General features: G+C 37.3%; 1 protein-coding gene across 3 annotated transcripts in view; it reads right to left on the bottom strand.

The window, feature by feature from the left end:
- GLCCI1 (glucocorticoid induced 1) overlaps nt 1-22878 on the bottom strand; it is a 131234-nt gene that overhangs the window by 18236 nt on the left and 90120 nt on the right. For 2 of the 3 annotated variants that reach the window (XM_030822135.1, XM_030822136.1), the window contains exons 4-5: nt 15275-15388; nt 10574-10726 (exon numbers count right to left, since the gene is read on the bottom strand). In XM_030822135.1, coding sequence (XP_030677995.1) covers nt 10574-10726; nt 15275-15388 — 267 coding nt within the window. Of the gene's footprint in view, nt 1-10573; nt 10727-15274; nt 15392-22878 lie in introns of all 3 variants that reach the window. The other variant, XM_030822134.1, reaches the window with a different exon arrangement.

Below are 22878 nucleotides of genomic sequence, written 5' to 3'. Positions count from 1 at the left end.
AGCTTTTGTCTTAAGCTAATTTCTGCGTATGTTACCTTTATTGAACTAAACATTTCTTTTAAATCAAATTGTTTGCCTTAAAAATTCCATAGCTCACTGTATGTACCTGTAGGTCAGCACATCCCACAAAACTCTTCAAGGACAGCAGGAGTCCTGTGCCTGGCACTACTCCTGGCACATGGCAGATATTCAGTAAACACTTGCTGAACGAATTAACAAAGCTAAAAAAAAATCACTTTGACTTGCTTGTAAGAAAAAGTGAAATCTCATATTCCTCATATTCACAGGTACAGATTTTTCTGTTTGTTCATTCCTTCCTATTTTAATTTTTAGAGGCTATGAACAGAACCATAGTTTCTATTTCCTTTGCAAATTATCCAAAATTTCTAATAAAGAGGTTTATTCTATTAGTACTCAATTTATTAATGTAACTCAGAAGAATTCTAATATTAGAAGAATTTGGATATCAAATTCTACTAACTCAGTATCCAACTAAGTAGGACTACTCATAATCTTCCTTAGTTTGAATACTTTGTTCTCAGTAGCAAAAAGAAAGAAAGAAAGGAAACCATCATCATAGAGCCACACATTTTGGTCTTGAGGGTACCTCACAGCTCACTGGTCCATTGTTTTGTTTTCACAAATGAGGAACCTATAGTTCAGTGATACAGCTAATCAAGTGGCATCAGATTCTGCTGCAGTGGACTCTTTCTACTTTACTACTCTGCTTCTGTAAAAATAGATCTTACTCCATACTCTTCATTTGTGTGCTAACAAAGTGAGGTTAACAAGTTATAAAATTCTCTAAAAATCAGTTATATAATTGAAAATATCTGTTATTAAACACACAGGACTGCATGCTAGGGAAAAGAACCAATATGCTGTTAATTTATTTATAATTTATTTTCACTATTTATTGTGTCTACTGCTCTTACTCTGATCATTGTCATTTCAGAGATTTTAGAAACACTGTCAAGAGGGGAAATGAAGGTAAAATCAGGTGAGATTCAAAATGTATCAATATTTTCTATACCAAACAAGTGAAGGCTGAAATCTGAAACTATGCAAATGAAAACTTCATTTAGAGTTCTGCCCCTGCTGCCCTTGGACTGGAGAAGAAACAGAGAGGCTGAGGGCTTTACTTGCACTGCTAGCATGACATACCCACCATACAGAGAGGAGCCCATGTCCTCCCTGTGAGCCCTCAGCACCCCACCTTTCACCCAGTGGGGCTCCCGGCTCAGGCCAGCGGCACAGCTGCCCCACCCCTTGGCTGAACATCCCAGTAGCAGCGGATCTGTGTTTCTGAAGTGGAGCTCCCAGAGGCAACCAAAAGCCCCTCTGCCACTGCCACTGCAGTGGTGCTGCCCTTGCTACCCTTGTATTAGGAAAGGAGTAAAGACCCTGAGTGCTTTAACCACACTTCCAGCAAGCTGCCACTGCCCTAAGAAGAGGTCAGTCTGTCTCCCCCAGGATCCCCCAGCTTGAGCCCACAACGCAGCTGTCCTACTCAAAGCCAATCACACCGACTGGCAGCAGTTCTGCTATTTCTCTGGGGTGGACCCCAGAGACAAGGGAAAGGCCCTCTGCCATAGCCACTGCCAAGGTCCCTTCCCCTGCTGCCTCCAAGCTGGGAGAGAACACAAAGCCTTAGCTCACCCCAGGGCTGCAGCCTGGGAGTACCAAGCCGAGATCTGCAGCCAGCACTTGAGTGGGAGAGGAGCCCACACTTTCAGAGCACTGAGAGGGAGCACAGCTGCAATTGTGAGGAAATACAGAAGAGCCACGTGGCTGAGCAAGAGCTTACCTACTGGCCATTACGCTTAAGAGCCATCTAACTTCAATCAGAGTGCAAACCTCAATACTGAAAATAGTTAATCAACCCTCCTGTGAAACTAAGGACAATAACTCAGCTACAAATAAAAACCTTGTACAATGCCTCAGACTCTAAAAACATCCACAACAGTCAACCGACTGTACAAATTATACCATGGCTGAAGGAACATCAGCCCACACAGGTGAGAAAGAACCAGTGCAAGAACTCTGGCAACTCAGAAAGCCACAGTGTCTTCTTTCCTCCCACTGACCACATTAGTTCCCCAACAAAGGTTCTTAAACAGGTTGGAATGGCTGAAATGACAGAAAGACAGAATTCAGAATATAGAAATGAAGGTCATCAAGATTCAGAAGAAAGCCAAAACCCAATCCAAGGAATCTAATGATTACCATAAAATAATACAGGAGCTGATTGATGAAATGGCCATTGTAAGAAGGAACCAAACTGATCAGAGAGTTGAAAAACACACTACAAGACTTTCATAATGCAATCCCAAACATTAATGCAGAACAGACCAAGCTGAGGAAAGAATCTCAGCTTGAAGACTGGTTCTCTGAACTAAGATGAAAATTTTTTTTCTTTTTTTTTTTTTTTTGAGACGGAGTTTTGCTCTTGTTGCCAGGCTGGAGTGCAATGGCACAATCTCGGCTCACTGCAACCCCCGCCTCCTGGGTTCAAGAGATTCTCCTGCCTCGGCCTCCTGAGTAGCTGGGATTACAGGTGCCCACCACTATGTCTGGCTAATGTTTTGTATTTTTAGTAGAGATGGGGTTTCACCACGTTGGCCAGATTGGTCTTGAACTTCTGACCTCAGGTGATCCACCTGCCTTGGCCTCCCAAAATTGCTAGGATTATAGGCATGAACCACCATGCCTAGCCAAAATTTTTTTTAAAAAGAATAAAAAAGAATGAACAAAGCCTCTGAGAAATATTATACTATGTAAAGAGACTAAATCCACGATGCACTGGCATCCCTAAAAATGATGAGGAGAAAGCAAGCAACTTAGAAACCATATTTCAGGATACTGTCCACAAAAACTTCCCCACCATTACTAAAGAGGCCAACATTCAAATTCAGGAAATGCAGAGAACCCCTGCAAAATACTACACAAGAGGATCATTCCCAAGATACATAATCATCAGATTCTCCAAGGTTGGAATGAAAGAAAAAATGTTAAAGGCAGCTAGAGAGAATAGGCAGGTCACCTACAAAGGGAACCCCATGAGGCCAACAGCAGACCTTTCAGCAGAAATCTTGCAGGCCAAAAGACATTGGGAGCCTATTTCAAGTGAGAAGTGCCTATCTAGTCAAACTAAGCTACATAAGCACAGGACAAATAAGATCCTTTTCAGAAAAGAAAATGGTAAGATAATTCATTACTACCAGACCTGCCTTACAAGAGGTCCTGAAAGGAGTGCTAAATCTGGAAAGGAAAGAACATTATCAGCCACTACGAAAACACAATTAAGCACACAGAACAGTGACACTATAAAGCAACTACACAATTAAGTCTGCACAGGAACCAGCTAACAACACAATGAAGGATCAAGTACACATCAATATTAACCTTGAATGTAAATGGATTGAATGTACTAATTAAAAGGCACAAACTCGCAAGCTGCATAAAGAAGCAAGACTAAACGGTAGGCGTCTTTAAGAGACCAGGCTCATATGCAAAGACACCCAAGCGGTCAAAATAAAGGGATGGAGAAAAATCTACCAACCAAATGGAAAACTGAAAAAAAGCAAGATTGCTATTCTAATTTCAGACAAAACAGACTTTATACCAACAAATACCAAAAAAGACAAAGAAGGGCAGTATATAATGGTAAAGGATTCAATTCAACAGGAAGACCTAACTATCCTAAATATATACGCACCCAACACAGGAGCAACCAGATTCATAAAGCAAGTTCTTAGAGACCTACAAAGAGACTTAGATGTCCACAAAATAACAGTGGGAGACTTCAACACCCCACTGCCAGTATTAGCCAGATCACTGAGATAGAAAATTAATGGAGATGTTCAGGACCTGAACTCAACACTTGACCAAATGAACCGAATAGACATCTACAGAACTCTTCAACCCAAAACAATAGAATATACATTCTTCTCATTACCACATGGCACATACTATAAAAACAACCACACGAATGGACATAAAACAATCCTCTACAAATTCAAAAAAACTGAAATCATGCCAACCACACTCTTGGACCGCAATACAATAAAAATTGAAATCAATACTAAGAAAATTGCTGAAAACCATACAATTACATGGAAATTAAACAACCTGCTCCTGAATGGCATTTGGGTAAACCATGAAATTAAGGCAGAAATCAAGAAATTCTTTGAAACTATGGGAATAAAGATACAACATACTAGATTCTATGGGACACAGCTAAAGCAGTGTTAAGAGGGAAATTTTACAAGCTGTAAAGGTCCACATAAAAATCAGATCTCAGATAACAAACTAACATCACATCTAGAGGAACTAGAGAAACAAGAGCAAACTAACTCCAAAGCTAGCAGAAGACAAGAAATAACAAAAATAAAATCAGAGCTGACCTGAAAGAAACTGAGATGCAAAAAACCATAAAAAAGATTAACGAATCCCTGCGTTAATTCTTTGAAAGAATAAGTGAGAGAGACTGCTAGCTAGACTAATAAAGAAAAAAAGATCCAAATAAACGAAATCAGAAATGACAAAGGGGACAGTAGCATTGACTCAACAGAAATATTAAAAAAACCCTCAGAGACTACTATGAACACCTCTATGCATACAAGCTAGAAAATATAGAAAAAAACAGGTAAATTCCTGGAAACATACAAACTCCCAAGACTGAACCAGGAAGAAAGAATCCCTGAACAGAACAATAATGGTTCTGAAATTGAGTCAGTCATAAAAAGCCTACCAACCAGAAAGAGCCCTCAACCACATGGATCCACGGCCAAATTCTACCAGATGTATAAAGAAGAGCTACTACCATTCCTACTGAAACTATTCAAAAAAATTGAAGGGGAGGGACTTCTCCTTAACTAACTCTATAAGGACAACATCATCCTGATACTAAAACTTGGCAGAGACATGACGATGACAACAAAAACTTCAGGTGAATATCCTTGATAAAAATAGATGCAAAAATCCTCAACAAAATACTAGCAAACCAAATCCAGCAGCAGATCAAGAAGTGAATCCACCATGACCAAGCAGACTTTATCCCTGGGATGCAATGTTGGTTCAACATATGCATATCAATAAATGTGATTCATCAAATAGAACTAAAAATGGAAACCACATAATTGTCTTAATAGATGCAGAAATGGCTTTCAATAAAATCCAACATCCCTTCATGTTAAAAACCTCCAACAAACTAGGCACTGAAGGAACATACTTCAAGATAATAAGAGCCATCCAAGAAAAACCCACAGCCAACGTCATACTGAATGGGCAAAAGCTGGAAGCATTCCCTTGAAAACTGTAATGAAACAAGAATGCCCTCTCTCACCACTCCTGTTCAACATAGTACTGGAAGTCCTGGCTACAGCAATGAGGCAAGAGAAAGAAATAAAAGCCACAAACAGGAAGAGTAAAGGCACACGATCCCTGGTTTTAGACAATATGATTCTATACCTAGAAAATCCCATAGTCTCTGCCCAAAAGCTCCTTGATCTGATAAAAAACTTCAGCAAAGTTTTAAGAAACAAAACGTACAAAAATCAGTAGTATTTCTATATACTAACAATATTGAAGCTGAGAGCCAAATAAAGAACACAATCTCATTCACAATAGCCATAAAAAGAATCAAATACCTAGGAATACAGCTATCCAGGGAAGGGAAAGAGCTCTAGAATGAGAATTACAAACCACTGCTCAATGAAATTAGAAATGACAGTATCAGATAGAAAAACATTCCATGCTCATGAATAGGAAGCATAAGTATTGTTAAAATGGCCATACTGGCCAGGCGCGGTGGCTCACGCTCGTAACCCCAGCACTTTGGGGGGGCCGAGGTGGGCAGATCACGCGGTCAGGAGATCGAGACCATCCTGGCCAACACAGTGAAACCCCGTCTCTACTAAAATACAAAAAAAAAAAAATTAGCTGGGCATGGTGGCATACGCTTGTAGTGCCAGCTGCTCAGGAGGCTGTGGCAGGGGAATCATTGGAACCTGGGAGATGGAGGTTGCAGTGAGCCGAGATCATGCCACCGCAATTCAGCCTGGCGAGAGAGCAGCAAGACTCTGTCTCCAAAAAAATAAAAATAAAATAAAAAGCCATACTGTCCAATGCAATTTCCAGATTCAATGCTGTTCTCATCAAACTTCCAATGATGTTCCTCACAGAATTAGAAAAATCTATTTTAAAATTCATATAGAACCAAAAAGGAGCTTGAATAGCCAAGGTAGTCCTAGGCAAGAAGAACACAGCTAGAGGCATCACATGACCTGACTTCATACTATACCTATACAGGACATAGTAAGCAAAACATGGTACTGGTACAAAAGCAGACATACAGACCAACGGAACAGAAGAGAGCCCAGAAATAATACTGCACACCTATAACCATCTGTTCTTTGACAAAGTCGAGAAAAATAAGCAATGGGGAAAGGACTCCCTATTCAATAAATGGTGCTGGGATAATTGGCTAGCCATATGCAGAAGACTGAAACTGGATACCTTCCTCACACCATATACAAAATCAATTCAAGATGGATCAAAGACTTAAATATAAAACCTGAAACTATAAAAACACCGGAAGATAACCTAGGAATTACCATTCTGGACACAGGACCTGGCAAAGATTTCATAATAAAGATGCCAAAAGCAACTGCAACAAAAACAAAAATTGACAAATGGGTCCTAATTAAACTAAAGAGCTTCTGCACAACAATAGGTTTCAACAACAGAGTACACAGACAACCTACATAATAGGAGAAAATGTTTGCAAACTATGCATCTGACAAAGGTCTAATATCCGGAATCTAAGAAATGAAAACAAACGAACAAGCAAAAACCAAAGAATCCCATTAAAAAGTGGGCAAATGGCCAGGTATGATGGCTCATGCCTGTAATTATAATCCCAGCACTTTGGGAGGCCAAGGCAAGAGGATTCTTGAGCTCTGGAGTTTGAGGCAAGCCTGGGCAAATTAGCAAGACCTTGCCTGTACTAAAATTGAAAAAAAATCAGCTGGCTGTGGTGGGACGTGGCTGTAGTCCCAGCTACTCAGGAGGCTGAGGTGGAAGGATCATTTGGGCCTGAAGGATTGAGGCCACAGTAAGCCATGACTGTGCTGCTACACTGCAGCCTGGGCAATGGAGCAAGACCCTGTCTCAAAAAAAAAAAAAAAAAAAAAAGAAAAAAAAATGGTAGGCAAATCACATGCACAGACACTTTTCAAAAGAAAGATATACACATGGCCAACAAGCATATGAAAAAATGCTTCACATTACAAAAATGCAAGTCAAAACCACAATGAGATACCATCATCTCACATCAGTTAGAATGGCTATTAAAAAGTCAAAAAACAGGCTGGGCGCAGTGGCTCACACCTGTAATCCTAGCACTTTGGGAGGCTGAGGCGGGTGGATTGCCTGAGCTCGGGAGTTCAGGAGACCAGTCTGGGAAACACGGTGAAATCCTGTCTCTACTAGAAAAAAAAATACAAAAAATTAGTCAGGCATGGCAGCGTGCACCTGCAGTCCCAGCCATTTGGGAGGCTAAGGCAGGAGAATCGCTTGGACTCGGGAGGCAGAAGTTGTAGTAAGCCAAGATCACGCCATTGCACTCCAACCTGGGCAACAGAGCGAGAACTCCGTTACCAAAAAAAAAAAAAACAAAACAAAAAAGTCAAAAAAACAGATGTTGGCAAGTTTGTGGAGAAAAGGGAATGCTTATACACTGCTGGTGGGAATGTAAGTAAGTTTAGCCACTGTGGAAAGCACTGTGGTGATTTCTCAAAGAACTCAAAGCAGAATTACCATTCAACTCAGCAATCCCATTATTGAGTATATACCCAAAGAAATATAAATTGCTCTACCATAAAGACACATGCATGCATATGTTCATGACAGCACTGTTTACAATAACAAACATACGGAATCAACCTAAATGCCCATCAGTGGTAGACTGGATAAAGAAAATGTGGTACATATATACCATGGAATACTATGCAGCCATAAAAAGAGTAAGACCATGTCCTTTGCAGCAACATGGATGGTGCTAAAGGCCATTATCCTAAGTAAACTAACACAGGAACAGAAAAACCAAATACTATACATATTCTCACTTACAAATGGGAACTAAACATTGGGTACATATAGATACAAAGAAGGGAACAACAGATATCAGGGCCTACTTGAGGGCAGAAGATGGGAGTAGGGTGAGGATTGAAAAACTACCTTATCAGGTAGTATGCTTATTACCTGGGTGGTGAAATCTGTACACCAAGTTGCAGTGACATACAATTTACCTATATAAGAAACCTACACATGTACCCTTGAACCTAAAAGTTAAAAACTTCATTTGTCTACAGTATGCTGCTAAACAAAAACTATACCAACTTCACAACAATAACTATTCTACTCTAAAGATAATTTTTAATTATCTATCAGTTTGTTTTATAAACAAAAAAAGTGAACAAATTGTCTGGTTAACTATGTTGGAATATCAACATAGTTAACCAGACAATTTTCCTTTTTTGGCTACTGGCCAGTTCATGGTGATATTTTAATTAAAACTTTGAGGTACATTTAATCATAAATCTAAAACTTCTAAAAATTATCTTCTAAGTTTGTAGGTTATCCTGGAATAATTCTGATATGGCTACAATTGAAGTATGGCTTATTAAAAGCAGAAGTACTTTACCAAGTTTTTTATTTTAGTATAGTTTTGCTTTTTAAGGATGTTTTTAAGGAATCAGCAAATATGTCAATTATCTCATCCTCTAAAAATTAGACCAAAAGTTTACATCTTTACATGACTGTTCTTAAACTTTACTTAATGTATAAAGAAAACAGTTTAATGGGCTGGGCGCAGTGGCTCATGCCTGTAATCCAAGCATGTTGGGAGGCCGAGGTGGGCAGATCACTTGAGGTGAGGAGTTCCAGACCAGCCTGGTCGACAGGGTAAAACCCTGTCTCCACTAAAAATACAAAAATTAGCTGGGCATGGTGGTGTGTGCCTGTAATCCCAGCTACTCGGGAGGCTGAGGCGGGAGAATCACTTGAACCTGGGAGGAGGAGGTTACAGTGAGTCGAGATGGTGCCACTGCACTCCAGCCTGGGCAACAGAACGAGACCCTGTCTCAAAAAAAAAAGGGCTCAATGGTAAACAGAGATGCCATGATGTCCAAAGAGTTCCCTGATGTTGTAATATATATAAAATTATAAACTTAACATGAAATGTTGAAGGAGAGTAAAATAGTACAACCTTTTGGGAGGGTATTTCTGGCAATATTCATCAAGATTTTAAATGTACAAATGCTATGACCTAGCAATTTCACCGCCAATTTTAAAATGGGGCAAAAGATCTAAATAAACATTTCTCCAATGAGGATATACAAATGACCACTAAAAGCTGGGTGCAGTGGCTCACGCCTGTAATCCCAGCACTTTGGGAGGCCGAGGCGGGAGGATCACGAGGTCAGGAGATCCAGACCATCCTGGCTAACATGGTGAAACCCCGTCTCTACTAAAAATACAAAAAAATTAGCCAGGCGTGGTGGCGAGCACCTGTAGTCCCAGCTACTCGGGAGGCTGAGGCCGGAGAATGGTGTGAACCTGGGAGGCGGAGCTTGCAGTGAGCTGAGATCACACCACTGCACTCCAGCCTGGGTGAAAGAGCGAGGAGACTCCATCACAAAAAAAAAAAAAAAAAAAGACCACTAGCACATGAAAAGATGCTTAATATCTTCAGCCATTAGGAAATGTAAATTAACACCACAATGATATATCACTTCACATCCACTAAGATTGCTATAATTAAAAAAGGACAGATAATTACAAGTGTTGGTGAGGATGCAGAGAAACTGGAATTCTTATACATTGGTAGGAATATACAATAATGCAGACACTTTGGAAAAGAGTCTGGCAGTTCCTCAAAAAGTTAAACATAGAGTTACCATATTAGCAATTCCAACCCTAGGTATATACCCAAGAGAAATGCAAACAGTATGTTCACACAAAAACTTGTATACAAATGTTTACAGAAGCATTATTCACAATAGCCAAAAAGTAAAACAATCCAAATTTCCATTAATTGATGACCGAATAAATAAAATCCATATAACTGATTAATATTTGGCCATAAAAAGGAAGTCACTGATAATAGGCTAAACATGGGTGAACCTTAAAAACACTATGCTAAGTTAAAAAAAATCCAGGTAAAAACGCCACGTTGTATGATTCCATTGATATGAAACATCTACAACAACCACCAAAAAATCCATAAACAGATTAGTGGCTGCCTAGGGCCAAGAGTATTACAGGGAAATGAGAGACTACTGTGAAAGGATAAAATGTTTCTTTTTGGGGTGATGAAAATGCTGTAAAATTGATTGTGGTGATGGTTGTATTACTCTGAATCTGTTAAAAACCACTGAATTGTAAACTAAATGAGTAAACTGGATGGTATGTGAATTATATCTTAACAAAGCTGTTACCAAGAAAGTACTTTTCAGACAGTTCGTTATATCAAAGAAAAAAAGGATTCAAATATCCCACGTAACCTTACCTTGGATACTTCTTCCTTCCCATTATTTTCTTTAATGAATACCTTTTCTAATTCAGGACTTATTCCTTCTACATTGCAGGGCACACGTGAAACAGATGATTTTGGCACTGATATACTTGACAGTGGCATAGGAACTGACCTTGATCCAGTAGCCTATGAGATAAGATAAAGGTGGTATCAAATTATTTGTGGTCAAAGCAATCAAGAACTAAAGAGTATGGTAAATATTAAAATTGAAACTCAATGAATGGAGTTATTTCTGACCTTCCAAATACAATAAAAATTCAGGTGCACATACAGAAATTTAGGTTCTGAAGTAAGAAAGTAAAATGAAAATTACATAGTCAAAATAATCCTTTCAAATCCCTTTATGTAAGTAAGTATAAAGGTATACCTGTATAATGTATATACTTGTTCAGTAGAATGGCAGAATCTTCTGCATTATTTACTTTGTTTTCCTTTTTCTATTTCATGGGAACAGCATAGTTGAAGTCACGTAACTTAAATATATCATGTAAGTCCACTGTATAGCTCTGTATGTTTACAAGATGTTTGTTTTCTGTATAGTAACAATTACCTTCTAGTATTTGCCATTTCCATCTTGTCAACTATTTAAGAAAATCTGTTGGATTATTAAGTAACGTGGCAACAGTATTATGCTAAGTTCAACAACTCACTTAACAATTTAAAGCCTGTTTTCAAAAGTCCTTGGCAGGAGTTCTCAAAAATTAACTACCACTAACAGTTGTTAAGTAAAAAGTGTAAGACAAGCCTTTTGATGCTTAATGATTTATACAACAGGAAAGAAATAAGAAAAATAAAGATTAATAAGGTAAAAATTAAAACGACCTCTATCTTACACTGAATCAAGTTGACATACATGATCTGTGATAAGGCAGACTGCTAATCATTGGTTACCACACTAATAATATTTCCCATACAATGGTGTATTCTTGCCAGCTGTGAGTTGCTGCTCATCAGTGTCTTTTGTCTCTTATTGATGCATGAGCTTTTTTCATATTGAGGTTTTAACTCTTTTTCATATATTACTATCAGTATTTTTTCAAATACTGTTGACCCTTGAACAACATGGGTTTGACCTCTGTGGGTCGACTTACATACAGATTTTCTTCCACCTCTGCCACCCTGAGACAGCAAAACCAACCTCTCCTCTTTTTTCTCCTCCTCAGCCTACTCAAAGTGAACAATGGGGAGGAAGACCTTTATGATGATTCACTTCCACTTAATGAACACTCAACATATTTTTTCTTCCTTATGCTTTTATTAATGACCATTTTTTTCTCTAGCTTACTTTATTAAAGAATATAGTATATAATACATGAAACATACAAAATATGTTAAGCGACTATTTTATGTTACCGACAAGGCTTCTGTGCAACAGTAGGCTCTTAGTAGGTTAAGTTTTTGGGAACCCAAAAGTTATAAACAAATTTTCAACTGCATGAGGGTCAATGCCCCAACCCCCATTGTTGTTGAAGAGTTAACTGTATTTTATCAAATAGGTAATCAACTTTTATCAAATATTTTTCTTTCTGGATTTTTACGGTTTTTCATATTTAAATACTTAACCTATCATGATTCATTTTTGTGTATGGTGTAAAGTCTTAGTATTATTTCCCCCACACAGTAATCCCATTGCCCCAACATTTCTTTATGGATTCTGTATTTGATTTCCTGGAGCTACTATCTGATAATCCCTAGGCAGAGTGCCACTTAATTGCTATAATTTTATATTACATTTTCATATCTTGTAGGAAAAGTCTTTTCAAATTTTCTTTTCTATTAATGGGCACTGCTTTTTCATTGACCTTTGAAGACAATTTTTCAAGTAATAAAAACAATTCCTTTTAAATTTGTACTGGAACGCAAAACAATTTGTACATTAATTTCAGGTAAATTGCTATTTGAAAAATACTGAATCTTCCCATCTATTAATGTGTTAAGACTTCCCATTTATGTGTCTTATATTTCATGTTCTCAGAGGTGTATAGTTTACATATTTCTTTTAAGTTTGATTCCAGGCATTTTACATTTTTCATCATATTTTGAAACATGTTATTACTAGTATAAGAGGAAATTGAATTTGGGTATGTTTATACTTTATCTAGTCATCTAGTTTCAGTTTTCCCCTTTTCATTATGGAAAATTCCAATCATAAACATAATTCAACAGAGTAACACAATAAACCCCCAGGTACACATAATCCAGCTTCAAAAATTATCAACATTTACCAACTTGTTTCATGTGAACACCCTTTTTTGGTTTTTGGAATATTTTAAAGTACATTCTACACTTCATATTCCACCTACAAATATTCCAGTGTGTATAGCAAAGGATAATAATTTTTAAGAACAACCACATGGTAAAAATTCAATGTAAATTTGAACAATTGTGTAAGTATTCTTTGTTAAGTCAATGAGTCAACTGATCTAGTGTAAGTGCACTGGACTCCTAGAGAAAAACTGCTTGAAACAAACAATATGTTCATTCTATCAGATTAAGAAGAAAAAGGAAGGCATATAAGAATTTTCACTTCAAATGTCTCAGACTTGCCAGTTTGTTTTATAGCTTTAATGAGGTATAATCGGCATACAATAAAATTCTCCCATTTTAAGTATGCAGTTTGTTGACCTTTGTTAGTATGGTCATGTTTAGAACCTTCTACCACCCAAAAAATTTCCCTAGGGCCTCTCTGTGGTCAATCCGCATCCCTAAAACTTTGTTTCGATAATGTTGCCTTTTTGAGAATTTAATATAACAAATTACACAGTATGTAGCCTTTTGCTCCTGATTTCTTTCACCTAGCATGATGTTTTTCAGATTCAACCATGTTATTCCGTGTATCAGTAGTTCCTTCCATTTTACTGCCTAACAGTATTGCACGGATGCATGGATATATGAAGTGTTTATCCACTCACAACTTGATGGATGTTTGTCTATTTCCATTTTGTTTTAGTATTATGAATAATGCCTCTGAGAAGATTCACGTACAAGTGTTTGTGTGGACATATGCTTTTATTTCTCATGGATTGATACCAAAGGGTGAAAATTCTAGGTTGAACGGTCAGCATATGCTTAACTTCTTAAGAAAATGACAAAATGTTTGCCAAAGTAGTTGTACCTTTTTGTGTTCCCACCAGCAATGTGTGGCTGTTCTGGTTGTTCCACATCCTCATCAACACTTGGTATTGTCAGTATTTTTCATTTTAGCTATCTGATCATTAGTTTTAATAGTCTAGTTAATTCACTTTGATTTTCTAAATATATAATATCATATGTAAGTAGTGATAATTCTTTTTCTTACTGCCCTGTTCTAGAACCTCTAAATCACTAGCAAATAATATCAATAATTATAGACATCCTTGACTTGATTTTTTAACAATTATGCTACTAATATTTTATTGTTAGGATCTTACTGTATTTGCAGTTAGTCACATTAGGAAATATCCTATTTTTAGTTTAGTAAGAGGTCATTTTTTTAATCACAAGATACTGAGTTTTTATAAAGTGTAACTCAGCATCTAAAAAATCAACTGTTTTTTCTACTTTGGTTTTCTGATGCAATTAACTAAATTAACACATTTCCCAATGTTGAATCATCCGTATCTTTGTGAAACAAACCCTAATTGGGTTTGTTTTGATATACTGCTTGGGTTTCTTCTGTTACACTACTATTTTGTTCCATGGGATATGTTAGTATTTAATTCTAGGGGAAAATAAAAGTGTTAATCCTCAATTTCTTCATATGTAAAATAGGGATAAGATACATAGATATACAGAGAAAGATGGGTAAAGGAACCGTTAGGAAGATTAAATGAGATAATGCACATAGTTGCTCAATAAGTGAAGGAAGTAAAGATTTCAATCCAGGTCAGTATCATCCTTGACACCACCATCCTCTGTTTTATCTGTTATTAAGAGAAGGCTAACCATTGAGATGGATTCTCGCTCTGTCACCCAGGCTGGAGTGCAGTGGTATGATCTCGGCTCACTGCAACCTCTGCCTCCCGGGTTCAAGTGAGTCTCCTGCCTCAGCCTCCGAGTAGTCGGGATTACAGGAACCCACCACTAGTCTGGCTAATTTTTTTGTATTTTTAGTAGAGATGGGGTTTCACTATGTTGGCCAGGCTGCTTTCGAACTCCCGACCTCAAGTGATCCACCTGCCTTGGCCTCCCAAAGTGGTAGGGTTACAGGAGTGAGCCACTGCCCCTGGCTGTTTTGTTTCTTTTTTTTGAGATGGAGTCTCGCTCTGTCGCCCAGTCTGAAGTGCAATGGCGCGATCTTGGCTCACTGCAAGCTCCGCCTCCTGGGTTCATGCCATTCTCCTGCCTCAGCCTCCCCAGTAGCTGGGACTACAGGCGCCCGCCACCATGCCCGGCTAATTTTTTTTGTATTTTTTTAGTAGAGACAGGGTTTCACCGTGTTAGCCAGCATGGTCTGGATCTCCTGACCTCGTGATTCGCCCACCTCGGCCTCCCAAAGTGCTGGGATTACAGGCGTGAGCCACCGAGCCCAGCCGCCCGGCTGCTTTCTAACAATCTTTTTATAACAATTTAACAAACTAGTAATTTAGTAGAGATAAAGATTTATGGTTTTTTTTTAATGCTGAAATGATGAATTCCCTTCCTTAATGAACTAAAAGTAATTATTCAAATCTGGACAAGAAGAAGTTAGCCTACCTGAGTGTGACTGATTGTTATATGGTTGCCATGAAGAGGTGACTGGCGATCTTTCTCCTTACTGTGACGACTACTCTGTTTACTGCGTTGTAGTTGCTGCCTCAGTTTGGCGATCTGCTTTGGGGACAGGGAAAGAGAAGCAAGAAGAGAATAAAAGTGAATACCAAATTTTTATATTTATTCCTTCAGTTTTGGGGTATTGATTAAAACATTTTCAAGTTTCTAAGAAGAGACAATATTTCACTACAATGATTTGCTCTTGCAAGTTTTTAGGATTAAGATTATTAAAAATGAGAAGTAAATATATGCTACAAATGCTTCACTTTTAAAAATTTGAATAGTGTTATTGGTAAATATGCTGACTACATTTCCCCAGATTATTTCAGATTTTACCTTTCTAACACCAGAAATATCTTCCCTTCTGAAAACCTTTTATAAGATGAAAAATAATATTTCAAATGCCTACTGATTAAAGTTAAACCTGATCTCTAAACATATGCACCACCTTAGTTTCTAAGTTCCTGTCTTACATAAACAAAATGGATCTGGTTTACCAATTACTAAACACTTTAAAATTGTAAATCCCATGGTGTTGTCGAGAATCAAAGCTATTTAGTATTAGTAACTTATTAATATTTAATATTTTACTATATATATTACTCTGTAATCATAAAACCTTTAAAAACAAATATAATTTAGGGTATATTCTCCTAAAAGGAAGGGTCACACTTCCCTGGTTTCACAGAAAACTCATTACTATATGACCTGGAATTCATTAAACTACTTACATATTTTAGGTGATGTAAAAAAATTCCTGAGTATTTTAAAGGAAACCATTAACAAATTGGGGAAGTCATTTAATATTGGTATTATTTTCCTTGTAGAAAAGATGATATTAATCAATTAATAATTATTCCCTGAACATCTACAATGAGCCCAGAGAGATACAACAAAGATATAATGTATTACAAAAGTATCTAAATATTTACCTTGAATAACCATGGCAATATAAAGCACAATAGAAAATTACTACTAAAGCCTATAAATGCTCAAGGGTAGAAATATATAGGTCGCTGAGAAAACTAATGTCTACCTGTGGTTAATAGAAGAGAAAACAATATGGAAGAAAATAAAGCACCCAAACAAGGAAGAATTTATATCCTTTCTTTTATGCTGAGATATTTAGATCCTTTTAAGTTTTTTAAAGTTCTAGGTAGCTTATGGATCTCTCATAAAATGTGCTTGCAAAAGATGTACAAATAAGATTATGTTAATATTTGTGTTCCTTCCTCTCTGTTGAACTGACATAATTTTCTTGCAGAGGACATTAATTTTTACAAGAAAATGAATCAAAATTTGTAGGTAATCAATATAAATCAAGACATAATTCTCTATGATAAAAAAGAAATAGGATTTCAAATTGTACAACTCATTTAATCAGGACAGAGGTATAAAAGCAAAACTGGAAAGAGCTTACATGAAAGAGCTCAGAATGCCTAGAGATTAATAATATAATCTGTACTTACTCATTTAAAAAAATATTTAAACATAAAATCTTAAAATTGATAAATATTAGTCAATCCATTTTTTCAAGGCCTCTGAGACATCAAAATAAGCCAGAAAAGTTTTGTTCTAAGCCGACTTAAATGGAACAGAACAGAGCCCTCAGAAATAATGCCACATATCTACAACTATCTGATCTTTGACAAACCTGACAAAAACAAGCAATGGGGAAAGGATTCCCTATTTAATAAATGGTGCTGGGAAAACTGGCTAGCCATATGTAGAAAGCTGAAACTGGATCCCTTCCTTACACCTTATACAAAAATTAATTCAAGATGGATTAAAGACTTACATGTCAGACCTAAAACCATAAAAACCCTAGAAGAAAACTTAGGCAATACCATTGAGGACATAGGCATGGGCAAGGACTTCATGTCTAAAACACCAAAAGCAATGGCAACAAAAGCCAAAATTGACAAATGGGATCTAATTAAACTAAACAGCTTCTGCACAGCAAAAGAAACTATCATCAGAGTGAACAGGCAACCTACAAAATGGGAGAAAATTTTCGCAACATACTCATATGACAAAAGGCTAATATCCAGAATCTACAATGAACTCAAACAAATTTACAAGAAAAAAACAACCCCATCAAAAAGTGGGTAAAGGACATGAACAGACACTTCTCAAAAGAAGACATTTTTGCAGCCAAAAAACACGTGAAAAAATGCTCATCATCACTGGCCATCAGAGAAATGCAAATCAAATGAGATACCATCTCACACCAGTTAGAATGGCCATCATTAAAAAGTCAGGAAACAACAGGTGCTGGAGAAGATGTGGAGAAATAGGAACACTTTTACACTGTTGGTGGGACTGTAAACTAGTTCAACCACTGTGGAAGTCAGTGTGGTGATTCCTCAGGGATCTAGAACTAGAAATACCATTTGACCCAGCCATCCCATTACTGGGTATATACCCAAAGGACTATAAATCATGCTGCTATAAAGACACATGCACACGTACGTTTATTGCGGCACTATTCACAATAGCAAAGAGTTGGAACCAACCCAAATGTCCAACAACAATAGACTGGATTAAGAAAATGTGGCACATATACACCATGGAATACTATGCAGCCATAAAAAATGATGAGTTCATGTCCTTTGTAGGGACATGGATGAAACTGGAAACCATCATTCTCAGTAAACTATCACAAGGACAAAAAACCAAACACTGCATGTTCTCGCTCATAGGTAGGAATTGAACAATGAGAACACATGGACACAGGAAGGGGAACAACACACTCTGGGGACTGTTGTGGGGTGGGGGGAGGGACAGCATTAGGAGATATACCTAATGTTAAATGATGAGTTAATGGGTGCAGCACACCAACATGGCACATGTATACATATGTAACAAACCTGCACATTGTGCACATGTACCCTAAAACTTAAAGTATAATTAAAAAAAAAAAAAAAACCTGAAGACAAAAAGCCTACATCATGCTACAAACCTTACTTCACTTAGATTACCAACCTAAATAATACAATCCTATAGCTTTTCACATGTACTGTGAATTCCAAAGACAGACCTTCTTTGGAATATAACATAGTTATGCTCTCGTTTACAATTCCATGGGAATTTGGGTAGACCATTTTCCTAAATACATATTATATACTTGGCATATTTTAAATTCTAGTCAAGAAGTATGTGAGATGCCTTCTTTAAACTTGAAACGGGTCCCAACTACACTAGCTCCAAGGTTTTAAAAAGTTAGGGAATAAGTCAGCTGGGTGCAGTGGCTCACACCTGTAATCCCAGCACTCTGGGAGGATGAGGCGGGCGGATCAGGAGTTCAAGATCAGCCTGGCCAACATGGCAAAACCCCATCTCTGCTAAAAAAAAATACAAAAATTAGCCAGACGTGGTGGTGCAGACCTGTAATCCCAGCTACTTGGGAGGCTGAGGCAAAAGAATTGCTTGAACCTGGGAGGAGGAGGTTGCAGTGAGCCAAGATCCCACCACTGCACTCCAACCTGGGCGACAGTGTGAGACTCTGTCTCAAAACAAAAACAAAAACAAAACCATGAAAAGGTAGGAAATAAGTGACCCTGGGTCACGAGGAATAATAACTATAGAGAGAGTAATTAGCATAGTCACGAAGAAAAGATTAAAGCATTTATGAAATTAAATGAAGAAAAAACAGAAACTGGCCTTACTTAATATCTGAGAACCAGAAACACATTTTTTGAAAACTTAGTAGCATCATCTCTGTTTGCTTGCTATTTTTGTCCTGTTTATTTCCCCCACTACTGTTAACATTTAAATAAATAAATAAATAATACAAAACCAAAACCCTTATCCTCAAAAGACTGGTTGAGCACTTTTGCCTCAAGGACTGAAGAAGACAGAAATCTTTCTCAGAATGAATTATATTCCACCATAGAGCAGGGAAATGGGAAATCTTAACTTAAAAGGACTAAGGGATGGCAGTGAGAAAGGAAGCAGGATTTGGGGGCTTTGGGAAGAGAGGGGAGCAAGCCTAAAACCAGGAAAAATGTTACAGGTTATCACTAGCAAGAGACCTGGTGTCCTTAGTTCATCCTTCTTATCCACAGGTAACACTGCACCACGATACAAGCACAACCATCAGAGGTAGCTGGAAAGTGAAGTAATTCTTATTTTTAATAATAGGACAATGTGGGAAGTATGCCACTCCTACCCTAAGGCAGACTGCTAAACAATATTTGCTATAGAAAGACCACCCATTACACACAGTGGTTAAGGTCTCTCTATCCCACTACTATAGGTTGGTTTATAACCAAGATTCCACAGAACAGTGTTGCAGTGGGAAAAATATATCCTGGGTATGAGACATCTAACTGATAACTAAACTTTTAAGCCATAACCAACTCAAAACTAGGAAATTAATTTTGGAAGTTAGCTCCCCACAACTTAAGAACAACCTTTTGAAAAGAGAAAATTCAATGCATAAACTGTAATAATTTGTATCCAATAGTTAGAAACTCTGAATATTTACTATTTATTTATTTATTTATTTTTTGTTTTTGAGACGGAGTCTTGCTGTCGCTCAGGCTGGAGTGCAGTGGCGCGATCTCGGCTCACTGCAGGCTCCGCCTCCCAGGTTCACGCCATTCTCCTGCCTCAGCCTCCCCAGTAGCTGGAACTACAGGCGCCCGCTACTTCGCCTGGCTAATTTTTGTATTTTTTAGTAGAGACGGGGTTTCACCGTGTTAGCCAGGATGGTCTGGATGACCTCGTGATCCGCCCGCCTCGGCCCCCCAAAGTGCTGGGATTACAGACGTGAGCCACCGCTCCCGGCCAGAAACTCTGAATATTTAAAGATAACCTGCCCTAGGGTGCCATTTTTGGTTTGCGGTTTGAGTGCTGAGCAACCATTAAGGCACCAGACTGAGGGGTAAATCCAGGCTAGACCAAGCTCTACTCAGCAAGCTGTAGCCTTAGCAGAATACTCGGGCTACCTGAAAGAAGCCTTTTCCTTCACTAAAAGACACCATCCTTTAAAAAAAAAAATCTTATGCTAATGGGGCTACATCTACTTAGAGGGGGTGCCTTTATCTAATTCACACAAAGGTGACCTATAGGGTAGTACCTGTCCAGAACAAGGTGACTAAAGCTAAAATCCTATTTAACAGGAACCAAAAGTAATAGCTATAATTCTTTTCATCTTTGAAAAAGAAGGCAGAGATACCATTAGAATAAAAAGGCAGATCATACACTGGGAAAACATATTTACAACACATGTATCCAACAAAGAATTCACATCCACAATATGTAAAGAATACCTACAAAGCAATAAGAAAAAGTCTAAGAGTAGGCAAAAGACTTGAACAGGTACTTAGCCAAAGAGAATATCCAAATGGTCAATATGCATAAAAAAGGTGCTCAACATCATTCTAATGAGGGAAATATAAATTAACACCATCATAAGGTCTAAACTTAAAAGATGACAAAACCAAACGATGACAAAGACATGAAACAACTGGAACTCGCCTTCCATTGCTGGGGGTGAAGGGTGTTCTTTTATTTTAATATAGTAGCCTTGACCACAGAAGATTTTCTAGGGGAAGTGCTTATATCCTCAATACTAAGTCACTCAAGGTAACAGCTGAAGAGCAGAAAGCAGTAACCTGACTCAAATGAGGCAAAAATTCTTAACTCAGTTACCTGGATGGAGAAATGAATGACATGCCCAAGGCTGTAATTAGGTTCTAAGGTTCTTAGTAGGAAATAGTACTAACAGAAGAGGAAATCATGCTGATTATTCAAGAGGGCTGGGGAGCTATGCTTCCTGCCTTGCATGGCAAAGAGGAATGAGCTACCGGAAAATAGAAGACCTCTGCAAATATGCAACTATGATGTCTATTTCTGTTAATGACATTTCTAACAACAGACATTAGAACACACCCTCTTTATGTAAAGGGATATTCCTATAATAGAAATTTATCCTTTGCCAAATGCCGGTAATACAATTTAAAACAAATTATAATTCAACATGCTGAAAATGCTCTGATGATGCACATTCTGCCTAATAACATATTCTTTCTAGCAATTATTAAGAGTAATTATAGGCCAGTTTGATGACTGTGTCAATTAACAATAAAAAAGCATCATTAAAATTGGCCTAATTATTTACCGAGTACTAGCATTGTAGAAGGCACTCTGCTACTTGCTTTTATATGAATTATCTCATTTATTTTTCAACAAAAGCACATGAGATAGGTACTATTATTATTATTTTAAAGGTGAAGAAATACAAGTAGAAAGGTTAAAAAATATATTGCTAAAAGTCACATTAAGTGGTAAACAAGTGTTTGGACTCAGTAAGTGAAATTCCACATTCTGCTCTCTTCATCACCATTCTACACTGACTGAAGAATGAAGTTAACAACTCACAAGGAGATAAATCTTACAAAAATTACAGACAAACGGGAATGGAAAAGGTGACAAAGGCTGAACTGAGGTAACTCCTTCCCCAAAACAATCACTGAAGATATTAACTCAAGTAATTTTTCTGAAAATATAGTTTGAAAAATCATGAATCTCAAGCTGTTATTCTCTTCTTTATAAAATGGGAAATACATGACAAACTTTAATGTTTATAAAGATCATATATCCCAAAAGAAAGGTCTATAGTCTAGTTAAAAGCAAATTTTATATATTATATTCCTCTACATATAAATTTTATATATTATATCCCTCAACAAAAATCTCAAACTTCTAAAAATAAAAATTTTAAACTTCTGCCTTCCTATAAATATGAATAATCAGTGTTGTTTTCCTGTTTTTCTTTAAAGTGTCAGTAAGCAAACCCTGATGAACAAACTGCTCTTCATTCAACACATGCACACAAACATGCACAAAGAAAACACATACGTGCAAGCACAATACATATACACAGGGAGGGGTCATCCGTAAGCACATCTACCCCTATACCTCCATCCACAAACAGACATGCTTGCCTACATGCAGACTTCACATAAACCCACTGATCCAGGAATAGACAGAGATTCCACATACCACACATCCCCGAACCCCCAGATTCACCTCTACAGATATAGCTAGCTTTGGGAGAATATTTATATATATAAGTTTTAATATAGAAATGTATTTACAACTATTAATAAGCCACATTTGTCAACAGAGACATTTTAATACCAGACTAAAATTTAAAAACACTGTTTACAAACCCATCTGATGCCTCAAATTTATATTGCAGATGAGAAAAACTCAAAAACAAAGTACCTTCCCAAAGTGAAACAGCTAATAAATGGCAAATCCAGTTCTATAGCCTTCATTTGTAACCTCTATTACCTAGCGATGCTACTGAATACTGTGTGAATGTTCAACTGTAAATAACTACCAATAAATAACTATTGGCTCATAATTTCAACCACTGCATAACTTCCTTTCTTAATGCTGGAGATATTACAAGCCGTGAAACTGAAATAATAATGAACAAAAATTTAATGAAGCGATTAAATGACTGTATATTAACTTACTGGTAAGTTTCTATATTTTTTGATAAACAATTTGTGTGACCTTCAAAACTGTTC

The sequence above is a fragment of the Nomascus leucogenys genome, chromosome 11 (assembly GCF_006542625.1).
Source record: "Nomascus leucogenys isolate Asia chromosome 11, Asia_NLE_v1, whole genome shotgun sequence".
In the NCBI taxonomy this organism is placed as follows: domain Eukaryota; kingdom Metazoa; phylum Chordata; class Mammalia; order Primates; family Hylobatidae; genus Nomascus; species Nomascus leucogenys.
The sequence above is the reverse complement of the archived record's forward strand: the minus strand, read 5'-3'. Positions and strand labels throughout refer to the sequence as shown.